Genomic DNA, 18,958 nt, shown 5'->3' on the forward strand with positions numbered 1-18,958 from the left:
ACCCAACAAAACTTGCAGTGAATAAAAAGGGGTTATTCCCGTTGACATTCCGTGTAAAACAACATAAAGGATGTTGACAGCATTGGTATTATTTAACCAACTGTAACTAAACGAGTGAGTCATTGCAATCGGGTATTTTCTAGCTGAGTAGGCATTCACTGATAACGCGAGGCACAAATAAGGAAAGTAACGGTGTACGAGTATCAATTTACCTTAAACATAAGTACCTACATCTTGTAGAGTTTAAATTAACTTAAGGAGTAGGCAGTCGGGTCTTTGTGGAAATGTAGCTAGCATATGCGACTAATCCCACCTCTCTTTCCCACCACTATAATTCCTGAGCAGCGGATCTCAATTTTTCCTGTAATGAAACCCAACTAGTACAAGTTGAGCCGTCCCGGGGATAGCCTAAGTGCAGTGATTCCCAAAGTTGTCTGGGCTACGACTCGTCTAATACAAGTTTCCAAACTCGGGACCCACTTTTAGGAAGTTTCACCCGCTGCCCAACGGTTGCATCGGTAGGGTGGTGTGTCGTTCTACAGGCAGGGTCCACTCATTGTGCGCTCGAGACCCACCACTGGTTCGCGACCCATAGTTTGGGAAACCTTAGCCTAGTGTCTTACAACTAGAACGTCCAACTTTAATCACAAGAATAATAGTTCCAAGTTCGAAATATATGTATCTGCTAGTATTTTCTTGGTGCTGGAACCACTCACTGTAGAGGTCTCAAATCAACAAAGTACATCACGCCTAATTAATATAATTTTGTCATGATGTTTGTAAGACTCTTAATTTTCGCAATAATAAGAAAACACAAAATAATGAGCAAACTCCACTTCACTACACAACGAAATAACTTGACAGTAGGGTTGTGAACCTGTATAACGTCTGAACGTATCTTCGTTTCTGACAAGACTTATAGAATGGAAACATAATCATCATAATCATCATAAATGTCCTGCAATCAGATAATTTTATGAGGTAAGACAATAGTTTAATTTTACAAAGTAAAGGTCTATTTATTAGAATCACTACCTATTATACCATTACATTTCGAAGAAGTGAATTAACAATAAAAAAATATTCCCAATCTGATTGATATTTTACATTACATCGATGATTTACTCATTTTTGCACCTGGGAAGCGCAAAACCGTTGTAGAAATCTTTGGCCTTCTGTGGACATCATTTGGCTGTAACGGACGAACAATATCAACTAACAAAGTTAAGAGTGATCCTACTACATTATTCTCTCACTTTAACTATACTTATCGCCCGAGAAAGATCCCATTATGAAATGCGATACTCATTAAAAGTTGTGAGACATCCTTCAGTCGGGGGACAAAACTTGCTAATTGAAGATACACTACGTATTTTATTGTTTCTCAATGACACTTGGCAAGGAGAATCTTAATTAATATCGTGTTTTGTAGCTAATTTTGAAGGGTAACAGCTTTGGGAGACAGCGAGCGTGAGCGTTAAGAAATTCTATTGTAAATTTTATTTTAGTTAAAGAATAATTCAGATTCTTAGATTCCATTACAAAGTTACTCGTAGTTACATACAGGTCGACCTAATAAAAGCGTGTTAAAAAGAACTTTAGATGACGCATTACATCAGCATAGAGTGCATAAAACAGATGTTTAGACAGAGCTAAGTAAAAGGGACTAAAAAAAAACTAAAAAATAGCGTAGAAAGCTAGAAGCTATTTTCGAATGGCCAAATGTTTTTTTTTAAGCAACAGTTTTACTCAAAAGTGACGTCACGCGATATTTCAACTCAACATAATACTGTAATTATTCGATTATGAAAAAAAAATAAAAAATATGAGTCTAATATTTTCTAATTATCTGTCTGACGGACTAAATAGAATTTCGATTTCATTACCCAGTCATCATCCCTATTCTGTCCTCCTGTCTATTAGCCGAGCAATTTTATTATTTCAATGCAAGACAAAATTATGCAACCGATGACAAAAAAGTAAGAAAAGTTGCAAAAAGCGCTTCAAAGCCGAGTAATAACGCCCAAGTCGATAGAAAGTGGAAAGATAGTGGAGATTGTCGACAAAAAGTCGATATTGGCTGCTCTTTGTGCCTGTTTCTGTTTGTCGAGCTGCAATAGTCTCGCTGGGCAAACGCATAGTGCCCGTCACAAAGTAGATAGGAGCAGAAGACAATCTACATCATAGAGATTTAGAGAGATGCCAAATAATTGGCTGTGAAACCCAGTATCGCATTAGAAATACACACACACGAAGTAATCAAAATAAAAACAATACGTCGCGAAGAGTGTTAATGTGAGAGAGTTTGAATGTGATCATTATCCATTGCGGTGTCAGTACTCAACGTTCGAATAATCTTTAGTAGGTACATACTACGCCAGCAATGTAAACTGTTTACATATTTATCATCATTGCTGTCGCGAGCAATGTGTTCTGTTTTTGGGCATATTGCTGCAACGCTGGCCCCGCCCCCTTTTCACGGTCTATTCCACTTTGATCACCTGGCTTTGATGACCCAGGTGATCAAAGTCCACTTTCAGCGACAATTTAGTGTCCTTTGATCACCTACGGATACGATGCCCTGGGTGATCAAAGTGGACCCCAGTTAAATTATTATTTTAGTATCCTTTGATCACCTACATACAAATCACACCTCCTCTTATACTTAATGTACGGACAAACATTGTTCAGGTAAGTAACGCTTTAAAATATTTCATGCTGTAAAAAAAATTGACTATATTAAGAAAATGTTTGTACTTACAACGATTGGACATGACGTGTCTATTCAGAGGAGGTGTGATTTGTATGTAGGTGATCAAAGGACACTAAAATAATAATTTAATTGGAGTCCACTTTGATCACCCAGGGCATCATATCCGTGGGTGATCAAAGGACACTAAATTGTCGCTGGAAGTGGACTTTGATCACCTGGGTCATCAAAGCCAGGTGATCAAAGTGGAATAGACCCTTTTCACACCTCCCTTTAGTTTCTGCGATCTGTGATCTAGATACAACCCGATCTAATTACTCGCTGGAACGCGACTCTCCCTCGCACCTCCCGTGTTCGCGTCTGTACCAGAGCGTCGATGTGACGTCACGGCTGCCAGGTGCGCAGTTAACTTGATCGGGTTGTACAAAGTGCGCTCGGGTAACGCACACATAGACAACGTTCACCGACACGATATCGCCAGTAATTGTAAACCAGTCTAAACCAGTGGGTCTGCAAAGTGCAAATTTAACCGCAAACCAGTCGAAATATGGTCGAAAGGCCTCTTTTTGTACGGAGTTATGACGGATTCGATTTTCGATTCGATCAAAAAGTGCAGCTTGTCTATGGGGCAGTGTGACCGCGAATGCGTCCTCTTGAGACGTTTCTGTGTGCGTATGCAAAATGCAGTACCTACCTACAGGATGATTGTCTTCTGATATTATCTACTTTGTGCCGGCGTTATGCACTATGCCGGGCATTCTGCACTTAGTACAATGTCAGCTTTACCTGACAAAGCGGAAAAAGAACGTGCTGGGATCCATTGAGTGCAATTTTTTACCCAATGGCAAAGAATAATGAAGCGTGAGAAAACATGGAAGTTTAAAAATCCTTATACATTTTTGTCTCCATCATCATCGTCATCATTTCAGCCATAGGACGTCCACTGCTGTACATAGGCCTCTCCTAATGATTTCCGCAAGGGCCATTTTTTTGTCTCAATATAGAAAAAATGCCTTTGACTGCTTACTATAAAATAAAATCCCATCAAAAACAATACTTGTCAAAAAAACCAAGTCTCGCAACTCAGTTGTTCTACGGTAAAAAGTTGTGAGATCCATGTAATACCAAGTCCAGGCCAGGAAATCTTTAACGTTTTACATAAATTATTGACTTGGCCATCGCACTAAATAATTTAATTTACACGTGTTTTCATGCGATGGCCAAGTCAATAATATTTATGTAAAACGTTAAAGATTTCCTGGCCTGGACTTGGTATTACATGGATCTCACAACTTTTTACCATAGAACAACTGAGTTGCGAGACTTGTTTTTTTTGACAAGTATTGTTTTTGATGGGATCTCATTTCTTTTTGTATTTTGTAGACAGCAGTTATGTATCTAGAAAACTGGACCGAAATTGAAAAATTTTACTCGACTTGGCGGTTGCACTACCGTGCCCCCAAATCTCATTTCTTTTTGTATTTTGTAGACAGCAGTTATGTATCTAGAAAACTGGACCGAAATTGAAAAATTTTACTCGACTTGGCGGTTGCACTACCGTGCCCCCAAATATTTTAGTTTTTCCTTGATTCATACACCAAACACTACTTATATTCCAAATTTGAAGCTTCTAGGTCTGCTAGAAGTGCCTTAGAATTTTGATGATCGGTGAGTGAGTCAGTGAGTCAGTGAGTCAGTGAGTGACAAAATTAAGTAACTTTGACCCGTTATAATTCTTAAACTACGGGTTCAAATTGAATGAAATTTTAAATATACCGTGTCTTTACAATGCCTGCATAGCTAATGAAAATTCAGCCTTCTAGTTTTATCCACAACGAAGTTACAGGCGGTCGAAAATGGCCTGAATTGCTTCGAGAAAAGGATGGTACGGCCGTGCCGCTTTTTTGCTCGACTTGGTGGGGGCACTGCCGTGCCCCCAGATAATATAACTTAAAAAAATCTACAGTTCGAAACATCATAAAGCTTTGTAGGTATAAGAAGGTACATGTGCCTTACCAACAAAAAGTATTTTATTAATGCTCATGGTAACCACGAGTACCTCTGTATCGCTAATTTTCGTACAATGTTCCTTTGAATTTCGCCACGAATCAAAAGTCTAACAGGTGATTTTTCCCGCCAATTTCCAGTATAATCAATAACGCCTCATCAGCCGCAATGTGTCGAGCCTTCAACGGCCCTCAGTCGCCATTTTGAACCGGGAGGGGGCGGCCAATATTGATGGCGCTATTGTACCTCCCGTTTTAACTAGATGCACTTTGTTCCCGTGAAACGTTGCGATTCCGCTGACGTGTGATGTGTTTCTCTTTAAAACCAATTTGCCTTGATCTTCCTCGCCCTTCTGCCTGCACTTAACTTCCAATCAAGGAGAGCGCCTGCATGGATAGTGCCAGCTCAATTTTCATTGGACACGTTGTGCGTATTTGCTATTTGAGTCCCGCAGGCGCTTTGGTCTTATGCAGAGTCAGAATATGGTTGAGTTTTCTGTGATTTAAGGAAAGTAGCAAAATTGGAGAGCTATTATTTCGTGACTATTGAGAATGAGCTGTCGATGGTGACGTATTGTAGGCTTTTCACTGTTTCATTCGGAGGGCATTCAGTAGACTTGACGGTTCAGATGGCGTTCTGCCAATCGAGATTAATTTACCGCCCGGGGTTAGGTGCTTATTTAAATTCAAATTGGATTCCAATCAAAGCTGTGGGAATACGAGCTTGTGGGAGGGTTTCTTTATTTTTATTAACTGTTAAGTTAGGGGAGTAGGTTTACTTTGGCTGTATTTTTATACGAGTATCTACTTAATTAGATTGCAATCTCCATCATGATTCATGATGGAAGAAATGTCGTTTTTATTTAAGGATGATTTTGGAAAAATATCCATTAATGTTGAAATGAAATATTTAACATATTGAACAGCTGTTAATTTATTTTGACAAGACTTAATTAAAACTACTTAATATGTCGATATAATCCAAGCTCGTAGATTTCAGTCGTCTAGTAAATTTTGAAACATTCTAGATATAATAGAATTTACTGTGTGTGATGGAATAAATTGTTTATTTCTCTGAACAAAAGCGCACTCTTTGTATAGCATTCCTTCCATTTACCCCATAGAGACATGCCTTTGAAGCATGTCTTCGTACAAAATAAATTAATTTACTGTGAGTACATTACGAAGTTAGTAATCTTGTGTTTTTCCAGCGGAAGATGCTTTGGGTAGGGTGGTGGTTACAGCGTGTTTCAATAATATCGTCATTGGTGAATTCTAGTCCTCTTTTTTAAAAGCGTGCGTAGCGCGAATGTCTACACTTCACTGGCACTTACTTGAATAAAAAAAGGAGAATTTAGAGAAGCAACGTGATTAAAAACGGAATATTAAGGTAGGTAATTACTATTCAGGTACCTACCTACTCATAGTTTTAACAGGATTTAATTTTATAATTGCATAAAATTTATTAATATACACTGAGATACAGTGGACGTCTTTCGGCTGAATCAAACGAACGAACATTGAGATGAAGCCTAGGACTGAGGATGGAGGAGATTTATGCATACAAAAGTGTGGCATAAATTCAGATAAGTCTTTTTTATAAAGAACTTTTGAGCATTTTTGTCGTTCTTCCCTTCAATAGTGACTAAACAACTACCTTTTATAGTCTCAGAGCATGTTTTTTCAACGCCATTATTTCCCCGCTGCAAGTGTAGCCCCACCCAATTCGTGTCCGCACTTACGCTTCCCTGTAAACGGTATTTTTTCTCCCTTTTTATTACCGTTTGCTTTTAGGCGCAATTTTATACCCCTCCTTGGAGGCAATTATGTGCAAGCGAGGTTCTGGAGAGTAGTTGGGAGCGTCTGATTTTACCACGAAGTAAGCGACGAGACAGGAGTTTAGTAAGATACTTTACTTAATTTTACCATACAAGAGAAATTCTGTCTGTTACGTTTTCACGCTTATGTTGCTGAACCAATTTTGGTAAAGTCAGTTGAGACTTGGGACATGGAATATGGACTGGACTAAATAATGGCAAAAACAATCTAAAATATGATCTAAGTAAGGGGATAAAAGTTTGTATTTAAAATCTATGATATCGGCAAAATGAAAACACATTTTCACTGTAGGCAATAATTATGTTATAGAACATAATTATTATGTCATAGCAACCTCTTCTTCTAAAAATATCAATTTCAATTTTATGATAATCTCTGAGCGAAAAAGTTACTCTAGATTAAAATTAATTGGGGTTTAATTAGTCTTATCGTATTATCGATATTTTTTATATTCAATGTCTATTTTATATTACTCCTAATTAGTAGAATATTAATTTTAATAAATCAGGATTAACGAGGCCTACTTTACTCTTTAGGCTGTGGACACACTGAGTGAGATAAAGATTCGTCACAACATGTCGAAGTGTTGCTCGGGAACCATTCTCCCCCAACAGCTGTCAAATCAAATCAAATCAAATTTTATTTTGCGAACATGGGTATTACACGTAGGTGTTACAAGTCAAATTGTCGATGTAGAAAAGCTATCATCAATATCATCATCATATTTGCAGTCACAGGCAGGACGTCCACTGCTGAACATAATATGCCTTCCCCAATAATTTTCAGAAATGCCGGTTGGAAGCGAACTCCTGCAATCTTTATGAGGTCATCTGTCCACCAGCTTACGTCCAGGGACGTCCCACCCTGCGTTTGATGGCCTCCATACCAGATTCTTATTGCCCCACCGGCCGTAATTTCTGCGTGCTAAGTCGACTTTCATTTCATTACGATGTGCATGTGGATTGAGTGATCCTTGCTTCAATCTTAACAAAAATCGAGGAAATTTTACTTAAAATATGTTAAAACCTTGCGATGAAGNAAAGATAAAGAGTACGCCGAATTATACAGGCTGAACATAGAAGCATATGTTGAGAAAGGTTACGCGGAGGAATGTAATGACAGCCATGGTAACTCAAGTTCGTCGTCGCGCCGCTGGTATCTGCCCCATTTTGGGGTGACTAACCCGAATAAGCCGGGTAAGCTAAGGATAGTGCACGATGCTTCAGCTACATCCTCGGGCGTCAGTCTCAACTCGCTCATCCTCCCTGGGCCTGATATGCTACAATCTTTGCTAGGCATTTTGATGAGGTTTCGCGAGGGTCAAATCGCTTTAAATGGCGATATACGCGAGATGTTTCCACAAATTAAGATCCGGGAGGAGGATCGAGATTGCCAGCGGTATATTTGGCATTCTCCGGATGGACAGCTGAAGGAGTTTAGGATGTCATCTTTAATATTTGGTGCATCAGCTTCCCCATTCACGGCTATTTATATTAAAAATAGGAATGCTAAAGACTTTCAGGATAAGTATCCCAATGCTGCCGAGTCTATTATTCGCGATCATTACATGGATGATTTCTTGGGTTCTTGCGATGATTTAGATACAGCAGCGCGTCTAGCAGCTGATGTGCAATTTGTGCACCAGCAGTGTGGCTTTGAGATGCGATCCTGGGTGTCCAACGCCCCTGAAGCTTTGAAATTTATCCCTGTTGAATTACACAAAACCAATACCACTGATGTCGACCTCAATTTAGATGGGGGTGCACAGAAAAAGGCAGATGTGCGCGTCTTGGGGATGCATTGGAATCCTCGAGACGACACATTTGGTTTTAAAATTGATATTGACATTCCGTTGCCTTCAAAATTTACTAAGCGTCAGGTTCTTAGAGACCTCATGCGTGTCTATGATCCTTTGGGACTTTTACAACCCATAGTGACTCGAGGTAAGATCCTGTTTCAAAGAACGTGGCGGCTAGTAAGTTCTTGGGACGCTCTGCTTCCTCCCTCAGAGCGAGAGCAGTGGGAGGAGTGGTACCGTCGCATAAAGTCGATTCACCCCATAAGCATACCTCGCTCGTATAAACTTATCGCAAAGTGTGTAACCCAAGAACTTCACGTGTTCACAGATGCGAGCGAGGTGGCTTATGCATGCGTCGCGTACTGGCGCTTTACATTTGTCGACGGTACCACTCATCTCGCCCTGATCGGAAGCAAGTCTAGAGTAGCCCCCTTAAAGTCAGCCAGCATCCCTCGACTAGAGCTCCAGGCAGCCTTGCTTGGTGTGAGATTAGCTGGCACGATATGTAGTGAACACCGTGGCCAAGCTTCTCGTAGGGTATTTTGGTGTGATTCAAAGACCGTTCTTGCTTGGGTGAGGAGTGACTCTCGTAAATACAAAGCCTTTGTTAGTCACCGGTTGGGCGAAATTGCAGAGCAGACGCATGTAGACGAATGGCGTTGGGTACCTTCAGCTCTAAATGTGGCAGACGACGCCACTCGTTCTAATTCAGTCTCTCTAGATAGATGGTGGCTAGGCCCCTCTTTCTTAAATCAAGTAGAGGAAGCTTGGCCTCGGGAAACCGATCAAATCACGTCTACAGACGAAGAAATGAAAACCAGTGAAAAGGCTGTTAATATTAATTGCGTTGCTTTGTCTTCAGAACGGTTTTCGGATTGGCGGCGCCTACTAAGGACAACCGCACGTGTTTTCCAATTCACGCGTCTCCTGAGAGAACGCGAGACACGCGCGGCCGACACAATCGGCTGTCCCGGTTTGCGTCCGCTACTCGCACGTGACGTCAAGAACGCCGAGTTGTATCTCCTTAAGCAGACTCAACGCGACTCCTTCGCCGAAGAACTCGACTGCCTGATGCAAAATAAGGACATTCCAAAGAGGAGCCGGCTAAACAAGTTGGCTCCCAAGTTATGCCAAGATGGCCTGTTAAGGGCGACCGGCAGAATCAGTTCCGCTCCAGAAGTTGCCATTGAAGCTAAAGAGCCGATTATACTGGACGGCCGACATCCCACGATCAGACTCTTCATCTCTCGTTATCACATTTGGGCCTTACATGGGAACAACGAGACAGTGGTGAACGAACTGCGTCAAAGATTTGCCATTCTGCACCTTCGGCCAGCAGTTCGCTCTATCGCCTCGCGGTGCCGAGTGTGTCGGATGAGGAAAGCCACGCCAACAGTTCCACCGATTGGAGATCTGCCCATGGAACGACTACAACATCATCACCGGCCCTTCTCATTCGTCGGATTGGACTATTTCGGCCCGGTGGACGTTGCAGTCAGAAGATCGCGAGAGAAACGGTATGTGGCCCTCTTCACGTGCTTGGTCACAAGGGCCGTACATTTAGAAGTTGTTGGGAATTTGTCAGCGGACAGTGCGATTATGGCCCTCCGCAGATTTATCGCTCGGAGGGGCTGTCCCACCAAAATTCTCTCTGACAACGGGACAGCCTTCGTTGGTGCCAACCGTCTTCTCAAGGAAGCCTGGGCCGAAATTGACCACACGTACATCCGGAATTTTGCTGCTGCCAACAACATCGAATGGGAATTTATACCGCCGGCGTCGCCGTTCATGGGCGGCACTTGGGAGAGGTTGGTGCGAAGTGTGAAGCGAGGCCTCGCTGTTGTACTTAAGGAAAGGGCACCTAGAGAAGAAGTCCTAGCTACGCTGCTGGCCGAAGTAGAGCAGGTGGTAAACGCCAGGCCCCTGACGCACGTGCCCGTGTCTCACGACGAAGCGCCGGCATTGACTCCGAACCATTTTTTGTCTGGAGCGAACGCATGCCTACCAGCCCCGGCCTCTACCGAGTCGGACCTCATTAGTAGGCAAAATTGGAAGAAGGCAGTCAGACTTGCTGACCAGTTTTGGTCTCGTTGGGTGAAGGAATACCTTCCCGACTTACTACCTCGAGGCCTATCGTCAAACCAGCACCGCAACCTCAATATTGGGGACTTAGTTTTTATTGCTGACGGAAATCTTCCTCGTAGTGTTTGGCCTCGTGGTAGGGTCGAGAAAGTATTCCCTGGGAAAGACGGGATCGTGCGAGTGGCTGACGTACGGACTAGCGCAGGGGTCCTACGTCGACCTGCGCGTAAAATTGTGAAACTAGACCTGTCGCCGTAGTTTCTTTGGTAAGAACCTAGGTTCTTACCAGGGGGGAGAATGTTGGCGNGGTCCTACGTCGAGCTGCGCGTAAAATTGTGAAACTAGACCTGTCGCCGTAGTTTCTTTTGTAAAAACCTAGGTTCTTACCGGGGGGGAGAATGTTGGCGGCAGATCTGGTAACACCGGTGCTAGGCCGTGGTCTATGGACTGCCGCCTAGAGACGGTGTTAGCCATCTTGTTTTTGGATAAAAATTCTGTTGCTTTGGCCTTTTGTGCTTTTTATGTGATCTGAATACAGTTTCCTGTTTAAAGTTAACTTATTTAAAAATGTTTTAGTAATAGAATGTGTTTCTTTAATTGGCTTATGTTCAAGTTGTATCTTCCTGCACATTTATGTACAATTTAATGCTGTTGAAACATTGTTAAACAAATAAAATAAAAATAAAAAATAAATAAAGCTGAGCATTTTCCATTTACGTAGCTAACACCTGATATTTCTTAAATTATGACCTTAATAAAAGCAAAATATATGCCAAATAATTGTTAAAAACAATTAACAATTTTAGATACTATCTCAGTCTGCCTACGAACTACATAATGAGCAGATAGAGGTAAAAGTAAGGATCACTCACACGGCATATTGGAGGAAAGAATAAAGGTTAATTTCTTCCTTCAGCTTTTAAGTTTTGTCACACTTATTCTTTAACAAATTCGCTCGTCAGTTTGCACACATTTCCCAACAGAAAAATAAAACGTATTTATTAATAAAAAGTCATTATTTTGAAGAGCACTCATACGGCCCGTGTGCGGTGTGAGTGATCCTAAATAATCGTCATAACTTTGGAACGGGACGTGCAAGGAATTCCTGAATTTGTTAATAGTTTTAACATATTCTTAACTACCCTTAATAATCCAACAAATAAATTTAAACCAGCATGATTGAGTGTGTCTTTGAAGATCCGAAAAGCTATTAACTAATTTAAGTATGGAAGTTTAAGAAACCAATATGTTATTAGATTTCTACGTCATTTTGACGTCGCCCAGTGTGCCCTAAACTCAACGAGGAGGGTCAGACCAACAGTCCAATTATAAAACTTCGCCAACGTCCCTAATTAGAAGTCCCGGATATTCTGACGATCAGCCTCCTTGCCTTATCGACCATATCCTAGTGTTCACAAGGTTCACTATCGTTTGAAAAATATCGCACTTCTGATGTACGGTCAACAATCAGAATCAAAAGACAGATTAGACTTTCGGTTTTAAATTTTAAGGGAGGTTTTTGCTTGATTGGCAAAGGTAAGAAACTGTAATGGCTTTCGAATTAGAGAAATGGAAAAATCCAAAGTGAGTTTGAGGAGTGATTATCGCGGTTCCAAGAACGGAAAGTAATTAAACGGATTTTCCTCTCTTTTAGACGTAGGTGTCACTTGGAGTAATTACTTTGATGATGTCGCAATTTTAGGGTGGAATTTTGTATATTTTCCTCATTAATATAACTTGTCGCCTTCACAAACTTTTCAGAGCGAAATACCACTCACTGATTTAATCACGAAATCTCAGAAACTATAATACACCTACAAACTTGAAATTTGGCAGGATAGGTTCCTTATAAGGCGTGGGCATCCGCTAAGAACGAATTTTACGAAACTCTACCCCTAAGAGGGTAAAACGGTGGTTGGACGTTTGTATGGGAGTCCTATGTTTTCACGCGTACGAAGTCTCGGCACAGCTAGTCATAATAGGCATAACTTGATACAAATCCAAGTTTTGATTCAAGACTGATTTGGTTGAACCAATCACAAGACTACCATACATACGCCCGTATTTACAAACATTACTATGCGGTCTCACAGTGCGCGTGGATGTACAGGGTGACACACGAACCAATCACAGAGCTCTATTCAACGCTGTGCGTTCGATTTGCTGCTTCAGAAGCAAGTATCGTTTGTATATCGTCATACGGGCGTTAATCATGGTCGTTCCTAATGGCATAAAATACCACCCGGTTTAGTTCTACACAAGTAGAGAGAGTGAAGACAACTTCACTTTCCAATCTCACCTCCACGTTTTATAAGATTTATACCTGTACCTAATCCTTCCTATGATAAATACCTTTGAGAGTAAAGGGTAAATGATACGTAAATTTCGGTAACCCATCTTTCAGCAGGTATTACGCAAACAATAAACTTTGACAAATGGCGCCTTTTTATGAAGGGTAACGTTTGATCTATGGAGGAGTCCAATAGTTTTAGGGTAGAAATACTTATAGTTGTAATTTTTCAGGGATAATTGTCTAAAAGGGAAATTGGAAAGGATGGTTGTCTAAATCCAGATACTTACTGCTCCACGAGCCGGAGGACGTAGCGTGGGCAGGCCTCCCACTAGGTGGACCGACGATCTGGTGAAGGTCGCGGGAGGCACCTGGATGCGAGCGGTGCAGGACCGGTCTTTGTGGAAATCCTTGGGGGAGGCCTTTGTCCAGCAGTAGACGTCTTTCGGCTGAAACGAACGAACTGCGGAAATCGTCGGTACATGTGGGCGGGCGTCCTACTTACTCTACTTTTGTTAATACGTGGTCTCCACTTGAGCTCCCATTTAAGTACCTACTCCATCTTTCATCAGTTCTGTGAACTTCTGTGACAGAGTGACTCATCCACTATACAATACTGTAAGAACCGATGAGCAGGGAAGCTGAATAAAACATAAATCAGTTATTTATGGTTTTTTTTTTGTGATTTATTAAGTATGTTACTGTCACGTTACACGAAAAACCTATTGAATTTGAAAAAAGACCTATTGAACCAGTTTTACATAAATTCTACCAGGTATATTTGTTATTTAATTGCAAAATTACTTATATTTTCATTTTCGATTTTTTTTTTGTAATTTTAATGTCTCCACAGAAGCCATTTTTTAAATTCTAATTCCAAAACACGTTAGACCCAACGACCAGAGACCAAAGCTTTGTTCCATAAACATAACCGGATTAGGCTTCCGCGCCAGCATCCGGCCAACAAAGCATCGCCACATCACGTCGTTAGTTCGCCGTTCCGCCACCGCGGCGCGGGCGCTGCACTCGCGTTTCCTCTTTCGCACAATTAAGTTTATTTATGGAAGTTTGCTTTGTTACATGTTGCGAAACAAGCGTGTTCGCTGTTTTTTTGGTTTTTGAGGGTTCTTTAGAGGTTGTGTGTGAATTTTATGCAAATTTTAGCGTTTATAAAACGATTAGACTGAAAAATGCTGCTGCTTTCTTTTCCTGTTACTTTTGAGTTGATACGTTCCTCATGGGTCGTTGGTTCATGATAATGTGATCTCCATTCTAAAACCCACCAATTTAACATCACGTCATCTTCACGGGCCGCAAGAGGTACTGTTTAGGTGCACCGACGATCTGGTGAAGGTCGCGGAAAGCACCTGGATGCGGGCAGCGCAGGACCAATCGTTATATAAATCCTTGGGCGAGGCCTTTGTCTAGCAATCGACATCATTCTTTGACTCAAACGAAGTTATTCACAAAGAAGTACAATGCTCACAGCTTGCTAGTGTATCTGTACTGTTTTAACAAACATAATTACGTCTAGAGCACTTACAGCAATATGGCTTGAGTCATTACTTGCAGCTCGAGTCGCTGTCGCTGCTAACGCGGACATTTACTTCCAGTTCATTGTTTATAAAGCAAAGGACACATGGTGATATTATTCAAGAAAAAAAAAGGTTCTTGAGAAAATCAACTGCCCCAGTTGGAGCTTGAATCTGTGACACTTTAGAGCGAGTTTCCCAAGTTTTAAATCGGCATCTACATCAGTTGGATATTTAGCAAACTGATGCCAGAATCTATAAATAAATCGATATAAAATAAATAAATAATAAAATAGTTTATTTCAATGACATGCGGATTTACAGTTTTACATTAGGAGAAAGTCATTGTTATGGTACTTGTAACGGCAATATTATTGATTTTACACTAAACTTGCTTGATTGATTCCTGAAATACAGTAGATCAGATCTGATAGCCTACCCTCATCTTTTAGTAAATTCAACTAGGTACTTATTAAATTCTCAAAAAAGTGAGGTTATAAAAAAATTGCAAAGTGTTTTGGCAAATAACGCCCGTATTCACAAACGATGCTTGCTTAAGTTAAGCAGCAAATGGAACGCACAGCGTTGAGTAGAACTCTGTGATTGGTTCGTTAGTCACTCTGTGCGTCCAAGCGCACTGTGAGACCTCATAGTAATGTTTGTGAATACGGGCGTTAGTCTTCTTTAATTACAAAATCAGAGTGGCCTCAAAAATCAAAATGTGACTAAATAATTTTACAGGACAATAAAAAGCTCACCCTTTGCGGTTTAGCCTGTAGTCCAGTATGCACCACCCTTAACAATGTTTTAATTTACTGTAGCAGAAACAGGCGAGGCGGTTTGCAAGTTTTTTGTCGACTTGGCTCTTAAATTATCGCCTTAATTTAGTTCTGCAATTATTAAACACGGCCGCGTAATTAAACTATGATTAAGAGCATTTTTTAGACGGAAAAAAGTGTTTTCCGTCAGAACCGTGGTCGGTGTTAACTTTTGACGTAATTTATTCTGTGAATGTTTTATTTTTCTTGTGAAAATTTTAAATGATGACTAGACTGTGCATTACATTAAGGCATTAATACCTCCGATACATCCCATTCTCCACCTATCATTCTGGCCTTTGCCAGAAATAAGAAATGATCTACTCACTGTCACAGTTCTGAAGAACCTGTAATTTAAAAAGTATACTGTAGTAAGAACTATTTTCGAATTTCTCTTGTTCTTCTGATTAATTTCATTGCGGGTCCAATGACAGTTTATCTTTCCCCCGGGACAAACTTGACCATCATTGGTAGGGTTTTTATTGGCGGTCAAGCTGTAGATTCTGCCTGGTTACACAGGCGTTACAGCGGTGGGAATAGTCCCGTTTAGAACTTTATTTACATTGTTAGTTCAATAATAATTACAGAACTTACAGATTGGGAGAGATAAGATAATGAAAACACTTTTGAGGGATGAACTAGGACTGAATGTGATTCTAGACTGATTAGAGGTACTCACCTCTAATCAGTAGGTACATTCTTCATACTTACACTCTCGACCTACTTCAGCAAGTTCAATCTTTGTCTTTATCCTTAAACCGATCTCAGGTTCATCCGCACGCCCCTTTAATTACTTTAGATTTACTTCGTTAAGATTTAAGACATTGCTTGAGCGAGTATCGTAAACTCAGAAGTAGTAAAAGGTGTAATGAAGACTGTCGTTGCGAGGGTTAGATCCGAGATAAATGGAGTTTAGATTTCGGATGATTAAAATGGGTTCGGAGAAAAATACGGGCTGATTTTTATTTGGAGTTATAATCAAAGGTAAATGTAGTGAATTTTTCTCAGCGTCTACATTTCGTCGGAATGGTAAAACAATTTAAGTAGAATTAATTTACTGCTGACGTAATTCATTAGTGATTTTTGTTTTAAATCGTCCGTTCTTTCTTTTCAACCAAATGACGTCAACTGCTGGACAACTGGACAAATGCCTCCTCCAACGATTTCCATAACGACCGGTCCTACACTGCCCTCATTTAGGTACATTACATCCCCTGCCTACACCAAGTCTTCCGGCCGGTGGTCACCACTCGAGAACTTTTCTGCCCAACGACTATGTGTCCCGCCTACTGCCACATGCTTCTGCAATACAGATCAAATCACCTGATGATAATGATGTATTTACGTCTCTACGAGCTATGTGTCCCGCCCACTGCCACTTGATTGCAGCAATTCTGCGAGCTATTTTATTCATTTTATTTTTTTCGAAAAACATACAGTGAAACAATAACAGACTATGCCGGTCACTTTGGTTCTCCTGCGGATCTCCTCATTTCTGATTCGATCACGCAGTGAAACTGCCGTTGGGGCAGAAAAGTTCTCGAGTGGCGACCACGGGCTGGAAGACGTAGCGTGGGCAGACCTCCTACTAGGTGGACCGACGATCTGGTAAAGGTAAATGCGGGCAGCGCAAGACCGTTCATTGTGGAAAACCTTGGGGGAGGCTTTTGTCCAGCAGTGGACGTCATTTGGCTGAAACGAATGAACGAACGATGATGATGATGTTATTTAATATAATGTTTACACAGTTACAAGCACCAGCTTAATTTTTGTTGTTCAAAAATGGAGATACCACAATAAAATTAATCCCAATTTATTAGGTACTCTTACATTTGCCCCCAATGGAATTCGATCCCACAACTTACTAAGTAAACCACTAGGTCGGGTGTTTATTAAAACATTTTTGCGTCGTCGTGAATTATTTTAGCTTATAACCTTGTACAAGGCAGTAAATCCAATTACGGCGTTTTGCTCAGCTTAGCAGAAAGTAACGATTCGGTAATTTGCGAGACTGTTCGTAGGTTGAGGATATAAATAACACTATTTTTAACTAGCTTATCCAGCGAACTCTGTTCCGCCTTAAATGCAATAAATAAGCAAATCTTTCCTTATTTGCTCACCGTTTAGACATACCCTGGACTACGACAAACATTTTAACACCAAAATCAGCTCAATCTGCCCAGCCGTTCTCGCGTTTTAATCAGACTAACGAACATCAATTCATTTTTATTTATTTAGATATACATATATAGATAGATAGATTAGTATTGAAAAATTAAAAACTTTGATATTGTTATTCAATGTTCACTCAAAAAATGTAGAGAGTCAGCTGGTGCGGACTGTAAAACAAGTAGTTAGGTAGTTATGTTTGAACATGCCCACGATGGAAAAAACATAACCCTCCTTCTGGTGCAGTCAGGTAAAAAACTTAAGTCATATCAATTTAGATCTTAAAAAGGACTTTAGAAATGAATTCCTAATTAAACGGTTAAACTCTGATTGAATTTCAGTTTTATTTATTTACTTAGTTAATTGTTCTCATATTTAGATCAATACAAAATGACGATAATAGAAGAAGAAAACTTTCCAAAATTGCATTTCCACATCATTAGAATTTAATATCACACCCCAAGTCACTAAATAAGAATTTTCACAACCATAGATTCTCCGTGTGGCTTAGAAACCCAACTAACTCTAAAATAAATCATGGCGCCGACGACAAAGGCGCATAAAATGAACAGTAAATTTCACCGGAGAAATTTGAAATTGTACCAAAATGTACCAGGCAGTGATGTGCAGCTATCGAGGGTCGTGATATCGATAGTTGACTTGAAAGCCATATTGCTAAGTGACCACAAAATAACCCATTAAGTTTGAAATATAAGAAAAGTGATGAAGAAGAAGATGAGAATTTAATCAAAGGTTTATTATAAATCTAGCTTCGGCTAGACTAGATAATATCCATAGTGTACTCTCGATAACTTTCAATAGCAGATATTTATTTTATACTTCTGTTTAGGTATTTACTACAATTAATAAGATTTTGCAAGGGCATTTTGGTAACTATCTTCTTAATAATGACTGACGAAACTCTACTCATTTAAGTTCTTAACAACTTTCATAGTAAGACACGGGTCTTAACGCGACGTTTAAATGAGTTACATTACGTACTCACGGCTTGACGTTTCGGCTGCGATGCTGCAGCCGTGGTCACAAGCAGACTTTAAATCTTATTAAACTTTCATAGTCCTTCGATATTATGATTTTAAGAGTTACCTAAGCTATCGATAAACTAATCTCTCGTCAACACTAGCACTAGAGATAAAACGGGCGGTAATATAGAGTACTTTATTTTATTGTCTGTATAAATGTTTACGGTCAAAGTTTTATAATTATAAAATATTAAATTTCGGTGAAGTGCTTGGAAATTGTGATACGAAATCAAGTTAAGGCACTTGTGATTGCAATAAAGTTACATCATGAAAATATATTCAGTTTTGTTTATTTGAATTTTACATTTAAAGTGATTTCGTCGCAGCCTCTGAGTTTGAATAACATTGTAAAATTCAAAGCAAGTTTGTAATTTTATTGCTTTTGTACCCTAAGACAACGGAATATTATTCAGCAAAATAAAAGAATGAAATTGATAAAAATACATTTAATTTAAAAAGCAAATACTGACAACTTACATTACAACCCGCGAGTACTTATATACCTAGGTATTTACAAAAGAAAAAAGATAGTCTTGCTTTATAAGTAACCATTCTAGTTGTATTTACAGAAAACATAATTATAAATTAAGTAGAAAAAATCGCTAGTACCTAAAATATCCGACTAAACAACTACAAAACTTATTTCTAATGTCTTCACATCAAAATTGACA

At 39.9% G+C, this 18,958-nt stretch overlaps 1 protein-coding gene across 1 annotated transcript; it reads left to right on the forward strand.

The window, feature by feature from the left end:
- Positions 1-7,906: 7,906 nt before the first annotated feature.
- LOC114350685 (uncharacterized) lies at positions 7,907-10,693 on the forward strand. Its single transcript, XM_028301582.1, has one exon. It carries the CDS (start codon positions 7,907-7,909, stop codon positions 10,691-10,693), a length of 2,787 nt encoding a protein of 928 aa, XP_028157383.1.
- Positions 10,694-18,958: the final 8,265 nt, after the last annotated feature.

This window comes from Ostrinia furnacalis, unplaced genomic scaffold, assembly GCF_004193835.3.
Source record: "Ostrinia furnacalis isolate ACB-3 unplaced genomic scaffold, ASM419383v2 OfSCF0954, whole genome shotgun sequence".
Taxonomy (NCBI): Eukaryota; Metazoa; Arthropoda; class Insecta; order Lepidoptera; family Crambidae; genus Ostrinia; species Ostrinia furnacalis.